The sequence below is a fragment of the Entelurus aequoreus genome, linkage group LG04 (genome assembly GCF_033978785.1).
Source record: "Entelurus aequoreus isolate RoL-2023_Sb linkage group LG04, RoL_Eaeq_v1.1, whole genome shotgun sequence".
Lineage (NCBI taxonomy): Eukaryota > Metazoa > Chordata > Actinopteri > Syngnathiformes > Syngnathidae > Entelurus > Entelurus aequoreus.
This window is the reverse complement of record NC_084734.1, coordinates 28,349,758-28,362,415: the sequence shown is the minus strand read 5'-3', so window position 1 is coordinate 28,362,415 and position 12,658 is coordinate 28,349,758. Positions and strand designations below refer to the sequence as shown.

Sequence of the window (12,658 nt, the reverse complement as noted above, 5' to 3'; positions counted from 1 at the left end):
CTAGACGAAGTGGCTGGGGAGAGGGAAGTCTGGGCTTCCCTGCTTAGGCTGCTGCCCCCGCGACCCGACCTCGGATAAGCGGAAGATGATGGATGGAGATGAATGGATTATTAAGGTGTCTTCCATGTTAGCAGGGCTCCATGTTTATTTCTCTTATACTGTTATCATTAATAGCTTTTGTGAGGAACGAAATAATTACATGGTGTACTCGTGCGTAAGTATCTAGGGAAACCTGTCTGATTTGTGAAAAAATGAAATTATCTGACTACATCCAACTTGTTTGTATGTCAAGAGGATAGTGGGCTTCGTTCAACCTAATGCATGATTTGTAGTCATATATTGTGGTTAGAGTGTCCGCCCTGAGACTGGGAAGTTGTGAGGTCAAACTCCGGACGAGTCATACCAAAGACTACAAAAATGGTACCCATTGCCTCCAATCAATCAATCAATGTTTTACTTATATAGCCCTAAATCATGATCAATCTCAAAGGGCTGCACAAGCCACAATGACATCCTCGGCTCATATCCCACATCAGGGCAAGGAAAAACTCAACCCAATGGGACAATGAGAAACCTTGGAGGGGACCGCAGATGTGGTGGGCGAGCGGTGCAATGGACGTCGAGTGGATCTAGCATAATATTGTGAGAGTACAGTCCTTAGTGGATCTAACATAATAGTGAGAGTCCAGTCCATAGTGGGGCCAGCAGGAGACCATCCCGAGCAGAGACAGGTCAGCAGCGCAGAGACGTCCCCAACCGATTCACAGACGAGCGGTCCACCCCGGGTCCCGACTTTGGACAGCCAGCGCTTCATCCGTGGCCACCGAACCTGTGCCCCTCCCTCCACGAAGGAGAGGGGGGCAGAGCAGAAAAGAAACGGCAGATCAACTGATCTAAAAGGGGGGTCTATTTAAAGGCTACAGTATACAAATGCGGTTTAAGATGGGACTTAAATGGTTCTACTGAGGTAGCATCTCTAACTGTTACCGGGAGGGCATTCCATAGTACCGGAGCCTGAATAGAAAACGCTCTATAGCCCGCAGACTTTTTTTTGGCTCTGGGAATCACTAATAAGCCGGAGTTCTTTGAACGCAGATTTCTTGTCGGGACATATGGTACAATACAATCGGCGAGATAGGCTGGAGCTGGACCGTGTAGTATTTTATACGCAAGTAGTAAAACCTTAAAGTCACATCTTAGGTGCACAGGAAGCCAGTGCAGGTGAGCCAGTATAGGTACCGGTATGTATGTACTCCTTTTTATCTATTACGTGTATACACTACCGTTCAAAAGTTTGGGGTCACCCAAACAATTTTGTGGAATAGCCAGCCTTCATTTCTAAGAACAAGAATAGACTGTTGAGTTTCAGATGAAAGTTCTCTTTTTCTGGCCATTTTGAGCGTTTAATTGATCCCACAAATGTGATGCTCCAGAAACTCAATCTGCTCAAAGGAAGGTCAGTTTTGTAGCTTCTGTAACAAGCTAAACTGTTTTCAGATGTGTGAACATGATTGCACAAGGGTTTTCTAATCATCAATTAGCCTTCTGAGCCAATGAGCAAACGCATTGTACCATTAGAACACTGGAGTGATAGTTGCTGGAAATGGGCCTCTATACACCTATGTAGATATTGCACCAAAAACCAGACATTTGCAGCTAGAATAGTCATTTACCACCTTAGCAATGTATAGAGTGTATTTCTTTAAAGTTAAGGCTAGTTTAAAGTTATCTTTATTGAAAAGTACAGTGCTTTTCCTTCAAAAATAAGGACATTTCAATGTGACCCCAAACTTTTGAACGGTAGTGTATGTATATATATATATATATATATATATATATATATATATATATATATATATATATATATATATATATATATATATATATATATATATATGTGTATGTATGTATGTATGTATGTATGTATGTATGTATGTATGTATGTATGTATGTATGTATGTATGTATATAAAGTATATACAGTATAGGCGTAATATGATCAAACTTTCTTGTTTTTGTCAAAAGTCTTGCAGCCGCATTTTGTACCAACTGTAATCTTTTAATGCTAGACATTGGGAGACCCGAAAATAATACGTTACAGTAATCGAGACGAGACGTAACGAACGCATGAATAATGATCTCAGCGTCGCTAGTGGACAAAATGGAACTAATTTTAGCGATATTACGGAGATGAAAGAAGGCCGTTTTAGTAACACTCTTAATGTGTGACTCAAACGAGAGAGTTGGGTCGAAGATAATACCCAAATTCTTTACCGAGTCGCCTTGTGTAATTGTTTGGTTGTCAAATGTTAAGGTGGTATTATTAAATAGGTGTCGGTGTCTAGCAGGACCGATAATCAGCATTTCTGTTTTCTTAGCGTTGAGTTGCAAAAAGTTAGCGGACATCCATTGTTTAATTTCATTAAGACACGCCTCCAGCTGACTACAATCTGGCGTGTTGGTCAGCTTTAGGGGCATGTAGAGTTGGGTGTCATCAGCATAACAGTGAAAGCTAACACTGTATTTACGTATGATGTCACTTAGCAGCAGCATGTAGATGCTGAAGAGTGCAGGGCCAAGAACCGAACCCTGGGGAACTCCGCACGTTACCTTAACATAGTCCGAGGTCACATTGTTATGGGAGACACACTGAATCCTGTCAGTAAGATAGGAGTTAAACCAAGACAAGGCTAAGTCTGACATACCAATACATGTTTTGATACGCTCTAACAAAATATTATGATCGACTGTATCGAAAGCAGCGCTAAGCTCAAAAAGCAGCAACATCGATGATGCATCAGCATCCATCGTTAGCAATAGATCATTAGTCATCAGTGCCATGTTTGGCACTCAGCATCAAGGGTTGGAATTGGGGGTTGAATCACCAAATTATTCCTGAGCGCGGCGCACGCTGCTGCTCACTGCTCCCCTCACCTCCCAGGGGGTGAACATGGGGATAGGTCAAATGCAGAGGACAAATTTCATCACACCTAGCGTGTGTGTGACAATCATTGGAACTTTAATGTACGTATATGTTTTAATGGTAAAAGAAACAATCCCATTATTTATATCAGTGGTCCCCAACCTTTTTTGCACCACGGACCAGTTTAATGTAGGCATTATTTTTAGGGAACGGCTTTCCACATGTGCCAGATAAATACAGCAAAAATAAGTGCATGAAAAATACAACACACTATAACTCTGAGTTAGTGGGACCCCTGGGCTTGTTTCTTTGTAATGAGATCCCCAGCAGGTGACCATCAACCTGCTGGCACTGCAGATGGAAATCAGCCTTTGGCTACAATCTGTCACATTAATATTTTATATGTTCATTAATGTGCATTGTATCATGTCACAAAGTTATAAAAAATATGATAAATAGCAACTTCCTTTGAGAAGTTTTGTTGTACATCTATACACAAGCTTATTGGTGTGTCGAGTTGGACAGGCGAAAGTTAAAACGGAAAAAATGCAGTCATTTATAAATTATTTAATATTTCTCTGCGGCCCGGTAGAAAATGTTTCACGGACCGGTCCGGGGGTTGGGAACCACTGATTTATATGACAAATCTAGTATGCTTGTGTGTGAGCAAGTCTATCATGTCAGCCATCAGACTGTATAATGCAGGCCTGGGCAATTATTTTGACTCGGGAGACACATTTAGAGAAAAAAATGTGTCTGGGGGCCGGTATCTATTTTTAGGAACACTAATACAAACCCTCACAATAATGTCTGATTGAATGCTAAAAACGTTATGACAGACCGCCTGAAAAAATGTAATGGAATTTTACAATTTTCTATGAAGGATAAAACACTGAATATTGACAAAATATGAACGTCACACCCCCTTTCGATCGACATATTTTACAATCAAGTGAAACGCAACAAAAATGCAACAAACAGTGAAATATGAACGCAAAGGGTGCAAAATAAACCCACCTACAATCTGATATATCACTAAGCTTTAGAACTTTGTTGTGAAAACCTCCTTCTGCGTCTGTGGAAACGCTTCCCGCCCACATTGCTTGGTGCCTCGTCTGAGCTGCTGTGATGTAGATGACCATAGTAACTAATTAGATTACCATAGTAACTGCTATATAATCCCGAAGCGCAGATTCCAACCATTGAAATACTTTGTATAGTTCAAGACTTACGGTCATTAGAAAACATCACTGCAAATCATAATGGCAGCTACAGTTTCCAACTTAAAGATCTCAAAAAATGATTTGGGAATGTCCGGCGGGCCAGATTGAAAAGCTCAACGGGCCGCATGTGGCCCCCGGGCCTTTGCCCAGATCTGGTATAATGCATATGTTCCTTCTTGACTGTACTTAAATGTAGAATATATGTAGAATATATTTATATTATTCATATATTATATATTATATATATGATATATTATATATATTATATTATTTATTATTATCATTGTCTATTGTGAGCGAACTGTGGTGCTGAATTTCCCCCAGGGATCAATAAAGTACTTTCTATTCTATTCTATGTGCTTCTTATATTTAGTTTTTCTATGAGCGAGTTTATCGTGTGTTTCTTGACTTAGTTTTTTATTTTTTATTTTAGATATGCAGAAGTTGTGGTTATAATAACTGACACATCTACTGTTAGTCAAAATCATTTTTAATTGCATCTTTTTTCTAGTCATATTTATTTCTGACATGCAAAGTAGAAGTTATTATGAATACCTAGCAGGAGTAGCACTCATTTTGATTGTAAAGCATATTTGGGTAGGGCGCTTGTGCATGAGCAATCATGCAGCGAGGGTGTGCTGCGTTGGAGTACGAATCTGAACGCTCGTCAAACAAAACATACTCGTGTGGTTGTGATGTGCCCTCAGTGGTTCGAGAGCAGAATATTAAGAGGCTCACAAGCCCCCCCTCAAGCTATTCTGTCATACTTGCATTCAGACATTCTCCAAACTCTTCGCAGAATCTAAACACAAGCTCAGCCGCAAGCCTTGCGTGCGCCTCTGTGAAATATGTTATGTATCGGGACGCATGTTGTCTCCAGATGTTTGTTAGCACATGTCAGACAGGCCAACGCCTAGTATCTCTCGTTCACTACTCACATGTCCACAGGCTGGTTTGAGCACCCGGTGCCATCCCACACACATTATGAAGCACAAACTGACACAGGAACGCGTTGGTTGCGGTCATATGCCTTTTGTTTGAAGGAAAAAACTGATGGATTTTTTTCTTTCTTTCTACTATTGAATAATCTAAATCAGTGTTCCAACTATGTTAAAACCCAAGCCCATTGTAACGCCACAACATAATGACTACATTACAGCTGAATTAAGATATTACCAATGAAGGATGAGGTCATCAAATGGCATCGCTATGTGTTTAATGGAAGAAGACTAGCGCCGTAGCAACTTGTACTGATGTCTTGCAGACATCGAGGGAAATACTTCTTGATTACAACAATGTGTCCCTTCTCTTACAGCCTCCTCAAAGTTTTAGAACCATCTTATATATTTTTTTTTTTGCAGGACGAGCTGGACCTCACAGAGAAGCACCGGGAAGCCATGTTTGCCCTGCCGGCTGAGAAAAAATGGCAGATCTACTGCAGCAAAAAGAAGGTACATTTCTATCCATTACATACTGTATGTCCTTTTCCCACTGCATGGCCACTCTTCTTTTGCAAAAACTGGCACTATTTTTAAGTTACTGCATAGGTTCCAAATGTGCCAAGCTGAGTCAAACCACTGCTGGTCACACTTTGGTGGCGCATATTTGTCATCGCCGCAATATTCAAGGATCAAGAAATGACAAAAACTCTTGACGCTGCAGTAGTATATTCCAATGTCTCCACTTTGCTGCGGTACATGTTTCTTTGCCGCCCTCAGTGACCTTATGGAGGAAATTTGTCTCATATTAAGGGCAGCAGCCAAACTCTTCTCCATTGTTTTTGTTTGCGTGTCTCCTTCCTGGTGCGTTCGATGCCGCATGCAGCTTCCGAGCTGAGCCATCCAAAGGCTTTTTCTCTAAGTGGTTTCCTAAAAGGTAGATCAAAGAAACTTTGCTACCCATCTTTGCAGTATTCCTCGATTGATTGTGGCATCTGGACTTATGGAATATTGATTTATTTTTGCTTTTAACAAAAGCACTCAAATGTAGGAAATATTAAAGAATTATGCTTTGTATTTATTACCGTATTTTCCGAAACATAGGGCGCACCGGGTTATAAGGCGCAATGCCAATGAGCAAGTCTATTCAAGTCTATTTTCATACAAAAGGCGCACCTGATTATAAGGTGCATTAAAGGGGTCATATTATGATGAAAATGTTGCATAGATCAGTGTTTCCCATAAACTGCCAAGATACCTGTGGCGGTGGGGGCGTGGCTATGGGCGTGGTCACCAAGACATCAAGTAATTTGCATAATGTACTACAATGATTTGATTTTCTCTAAAAAGGCTAAAAAAATGTATACTTACTAATTAATAATAACAGTTTTGTGTTAAACGCCCATCCATCCATCCATTTTACAATATAATTACAACACTTTATGTACATATTTATATACAGATTTGAACAATAAGTTATTCACTGAATTATATTTATTAATTGTGGTTCTTACAAAAAATATATCTTATAAAATATAAAAGCTAAAATGTCTCAAAGCTCTGCCCCTTTAATTAGTGCATACTAAATAATTTAACTTTAGCCTAATACTACAACCATATTATTTACCAGCAACATAAAGTGAAACAGTGGCAGAGGTGTCCTGCCACAGTCAGTAACAAATAAACAGAAAACAGTAGTGGTGGTAGATAGACACAGAGCTTCATCAAACATCTGATCCACTGAACAAAGAGCTCCAAAAATCTTGAACTTTAGACTGCCATCAGTTTTACTCCCTACACTTAACCATGTGTTTCCTACTGCCTGCAGACTTTGCACCCTTTGTTATATACACATGTTGTGTTTCTAATATAAATACATTTAATAAAGTCAAATACAAATAAGGCAACAAGAGAAGTATCCTACACTTCTCTTTTGTAAAATAAATCTGAACAGCCGATATGGGCATCTACATCAACTATATGATTTGCCTGAGAAGCTGGAGAGGACAAAAAAAAATTTAAAAAAATGTTTAAATTGTTATTTTTATTTTTTATTTTTTTAAATGTTTTATTTATTTTTTTAAATTTGTGGCGGACGTAATTCTTTCGTGGCGGGCCGCCACAAATAAATGAATGTGTGGGAAACACTGTAGATTATGTTTTACAGACCATCTTCAAGTCGCTTACTGACAGTCACTTCAGGATGCGCCGTTTAGTGGTTGGTCTTATTTACGTGGCTAACCTTCGACATTATCTTCTCCCCGTCATCTTTGTTGTAGCAGTGTAGCGTGCAAGGACGGGAGTGGAAGAAGTGTCAAAAGATGGAGCCAACTGTTTTAGTGAAACTCTGACTTGACTTAAATCAATAACGGAGCAGCATCTCCTCATCCGTGGCTCACTAGTGCAACAACAATGCAGGAAATGTGTCCCGTGAAAAACCTTCCGACCAGAACTCTCTAATAACTAAAGTTCCGTGGGTGAATTATGTAAACCCACTACACCAGTGTTGGCCCTGCGATGAGGTGGCGACTTGTCCAGGGTGTACCCCGCCTTCCACCCAAATGCAGCTGATATAGGCTCCAGCACCCACCGCGACCCCAAAAAGGGACAAGCGGTAGAAAATGGATGGCACTACACCAGTAGATTTTAGCGCTTCCATAGTGAGTCTACTGACAGATATAAGTAAGAACTTTACGCTACGTTATATTAGAAATGGCAACAGCAGAGGATGAATGTCCCATAACAAGAAGAAGCTTATCAAATTATCAGGACTTATGCAGATCCCAAATACACATCAGCAGGTACCAGAAGGTTGGTTTTGCATAATATTGCAAAAATAGATTATATGTCAGCTAATAGGTGCCTTTTTACAGTCCTTATACACACACCTCTATAATACAGTACATCTGACTACGGTAGCCGTATTGCTCCGACAATCCATCAAGCCGTGCGGCTTCATAGCTTACCAAAGTCGTACTAAAACATTTTGACAGATTTTTGAGCACCATGTATAATGTTATATATTCTCAATGGAACATTTTAACGTTTTGGTGTTGTTTACTTGCGTCATATTGCAGTCTACACGTATCTCTTATGTGTGACTACCATTCATTAATTTCATTTATTTTTCATTTATTTATTTATTTCAGGCAATGACAAAAAGAAGTACAAGTTGACAAAACATAATAAAATAAATTAATATAGTGCATGATTGTCCAGTTTAGCCTGAAAGGGAGTGGGAAGAAGATAACTTATTTAATCCCACCCCCAGTTCTCCATTCAGTGATTATTCACATGAGTTTCATTCTTACTTTGTTCAAGGATTATAATACAGATGTTGTATCATAGTGGCATTTCCACAGGTAACAATAATTATTACACTGTAACAATAATTTGTATCAACAATGTAGGAATAATGAATATACCAACAATGGTAATAGACAACATAGCAATAATGGTAATAGACAACATAGCAATAATGGTAAGGAAACATTGAGCACATGTTAACACTTTGAGACAGAGTACAACAGCAGGTCAAATTAAAGACCCTCATCTCTATATTTGAACCAGACCCCATGTTTGTATAATAGTTCAAATCGATTAATAGTTTGGCATTGCTTGTGTTGGAAGTCCAGTTTGTTCCATAGTTTTACTCCGCATACAGACACACAAAAACGTTTACAAGTGGTTTGAGCTCTCGGCTACTGATCACACTTATCATTTCACCATGTACCAAATAAAATTGCTTTGAAATCTGTAAGCACAACCAGAATTATTCCGTACATTAGGCGCACCGGGTTATAAGGCGCACTGTCGAATTTTGAGAAAATGAAAGGATTTTAAGTGCGCCTTATAGTCCGAAAAATACGGTTTATATTGGTAATTTTAGCAGTTTGAAAGGCACATGTCAGTGGCAGATAGAACATGCATGAATTAAAAGAGGGGGAACACATTCTCTTTGTTGTTTTTTGTTTTGTTTTCAGTTTTTATCAGCAACATTCCTATATCAGCTTCTGTGATGAGGAGCAGAGATTCTCAGGCGACCTCCCTGGTGTTTACACCGTCCGTCAGCTTTTATCGATAATACCAAAACCACATACAGTACATATCTCATAACATTTCAAACATTCCCCCCAAAGTGGGAATTACACCACTCCCGTATCATGGAGTACAGGTATTTTTATTTTTATAAACACTCAAAGGATTATGTACTGTAGATGTAAAAAGCGTGACATCATTTGCCCACAGCTATTAACACTTAAAACAGAGCAAACATTTACTGTCTTGTTTAAGCAATTACATGTTTTCCATGTGCTTTCCCTTTCACTCCTCACATGTAGGAAAACACAGCCGCCTGCACTCTTCCTTTTTATACACGACATTGTTTGTCAAGGCTGTCGGTGTGCATATGTAGGATATCCTGTCTCGACGCGGTCATGCACAATCAAAAGGATGCAATATTACAAAAACTTCACAGTATGGTGCTGTGCAGTTCGACACCACTGCAAAGGAAACCTGATATTTGCATTTGGTAAATTAAATTGAAGCATTGCTTTAATTAATGCTTAGTCATGTTTTAAAAAAAACCAAACAATTTAATTCAATAAATATTATCCGCTTCTTCGTCATAGCACTGTTCTCAACACTCACTTTCTTCCCATGGTTGGATAACAAAGTAATGTCAATCTCTAGCTATAAGGTAATGTTACTGAGTAAGGCCAGATGTTTCGGGCAGATCTTACAGAGTTCACTGTGACATTTGCTATACCAACTAATGGCGGGGATGCTTGTAACTCAAACTTTTGCTTGCAATTTAGAGCATAGCAATTAGCCACGAGACAGCTCTTATCTCAAAACACTCTAAAGTTGGGGCACACTAAGATTGAGTCACATTTCACCGGTAGTTTTTGTCAATTCTTTACAACTTTGGTGATAAAAACGCTGATCTGGCAGTAAAGCGAGAGACGAGACATCCTGACTTTTCCCTCCAGAGAATGGGTCAAGCTGTAAAAACACTAGCCTCTTTGTTTCCCATCATGTATCCTGGTAGTTTTTTTATTAAATACCCAGCCTGTTTTAAATTAGAGATCACGCTGATATCACTGCGACCTCATCACGCCTATTTTCTCAGGCTTCGCTTGAGATCCTCCGGCTAGTCCCCACATCGCCGTGAGCGCACCTCCATACGGTCATCGATGTTACACTCGTAAGGTGTGTTAGTCAGACGCCGTCTTGGAACCTCGCCTACGGCTAGCTGAGTTTGTGGGTTGGAAAAAAGGAGATGAGATATGTTGATGTCATTCTTAATTTCTCTTTGTCAGCTGAGTTGTGTTGATGCATTTATAGCTAATTTTTGCTGAATGACGCATCCTGAATCACCCATTTAGGAGTATTACAATGTTATGTCACCCAGCGTTGAGCACACAAAGACTGTTTCCTCACTTGTGGTTCCCCAATGTCAAATGTTTTCATGGCTTCTGCTGGCTCACCTTCTTTCATTGTCAGCGCCTTAAACAAACCCTTATATAGTAGTCATACACCCATTTCTAATTTGCTAGGTCTTCAGTGTGTGGTCTGTTATCTCGTAGTGTCTCATCTCAGCCATCAGCTCATGGAAAAAGTATGCTGCCGTTTCTCCCGCGCCCCAGATAGCGGCCTCATTATAACGCATACTGCAGCCAAAAATAGCTCAATAGAACATTTTGGAAATAAAGCTCCAACAAAAGCGTGGCGAAACCCTGTGCTTGTATAATAGTGGGGTATTGACCTGTTATGTGGGGGTTAGTGGGTGGTGACAAAATAACATCGATAAAGCTGAGTCGGCAGCAGGACCTTGGCCCGCATCCAAACAGATAAATGCATCATTGGAACTCAAAGTGTGCAATGAAAAGGGAGGAAAAAGAAATACATTGGCGGTCCAGAGCAAACAGGAAGGATTCGCTTGCACAGGTGTAGGCTTATCAGATGGAGGGATGAAGCGTGAAGGGATGAGTCGGACATAAAAGGCCATTTTTTTTCTGTTCTTTGAAGCAACACACAAAGCAATGTCTTTAAAAGAATGAGTAAAAGAGTTTGGTTTGGAAGAACATTATCAAAAAACTTTGGGAGAAACTACACTGCACTGCACGGTACCTAATCAGCTCGGTTCTACTTGCTAGTGGGACTTTTCCTTTTACAAAAGCAGGTATTATGAGGTACGGTTTCTTGTTCTGTAAACCACTGTTAGTCTCTAATTTGTCCAACAAGAGGATACGTGGCTACAAACGACAAGAATAAACAGACATGCCAACGTTACATTACCCTGCTGCTACACTACTACGCTCCTCATCTTTCTTTTCTTGCTGGCCTCAGTCACCTCTCGGATAATAATAATAATAATAAACTTTATTGTCTCCGAGGAAAAATTTGTCTTGGACATCAAGACACAGCGTTTTACATACATTACATACATACAAACATACATACATACAGTATATACAGTTCATCCGACAATACAGTGACGACAGTGAACAGTGTGCAGGTATATTAGTTAGTTATGAGATCACACATTACACTCCCCCCCGTGTTGCACACCTCCCGTATTGCACTATCCCAATATTGCACTCTTTATTATTGCATCCGGTTATTACAGTAGTTTTCTGTTGTTAAGTGATTTGATTGCCAGTGGGACAAAGGAAAATCAATACCTGTTGAGTTTGTATGTTGCTGTTCTGTACCATTGACCATTTGGCATCAACACAGTTTCACTATGAAGTACAGTATGTGGTGTGGGTCGCGGGTGATTCACGGTCTTGTCGAATATTTCTTGAGGGGAACAAGGGGGCTGCATGCCAATTATTTTACCAGCCCTCTTGATAAGGTTTTGAAGTTGGGTTTTGAGTTTGACAGCCAGATTTCCAAACCATGTGGAGATGCCATAACGGATGACAGATTCAATGTTTGCCTTATAAAACAACATCGTGATGTTGCTTGCCACACCGTGGACCCTGAGCCTCCTTAGAAAGTGCAAACGCTGGTTAATACGGGAGCAAACAGAGTCAACTTGGTTGGCCCAAGTTAACTGGGAATCAAAACAAATACCCGAGTACTTATAGGAGGACACCTGCTCCACTCTCTCCCCATGGATAACGATCGGGCTGTGATCCCCACAGATTTGGGATCAAAAACCATCTGTTACGTACGACGGGGGAAGGAGACGACGCAACGGCAGGGATCAGTTCAATAGGTTTATTGAAACTGAAGATGATGTATACGTACACGTGAATGGTGCAAGACGATGTAAATGTTACCAGAGTTTGTTGTAAGTGCGTGTTGGATGAATCCTTCGTCAGACCAGAGGGGCAAGGCGAGAAGACAGTCCGTGGGCAAGCGAGTGATCGGGGGCTGGAGAGAGGCAACGAGGTCCGTGTCCTAGCAGGGGTCGAGGCTCGAGGGAGGCAGTCCAGAATTCAGTGGGAAGTCGAGGCACACAGATCGATCACGGGAAACAGGGGGAACACTGCGGGGAACACAGAGGACATAAGACACGGGCATGGGGAAAGCACAGAGAGAGCAGGTACGCAAAGGGAAGCCAGG

The 12,658-nt window shown here is 40.4% G+C and overlaps 1 protein-coding gene across 3 annotated transcripts in view; it reads left to right on the top strand.

The window, feature by feature from the left end:
• The window catches only part of LOC133648433 (disheveled-associated activator of morphogenesis 1-like), a 118,384-nt gene that overhangs the window by 79,269 nt on the left and 26,457 nt on the right, over positions 1-12,658 (top strand). For all 3 annotated transcript variants that reach the window (XM_062044518.1, XM_062044516.1, XM_062044517.1), the window contains exon 3: positions 5,507-5,596. In XM_062044518.1, coding sequence (XP_061900502.1) covers positions 5,507-5,596 — 90 coding nt within the window. The remainder of the gene's footprint in view (positions 1-5,506; positions 5,597-12,658) is intronic.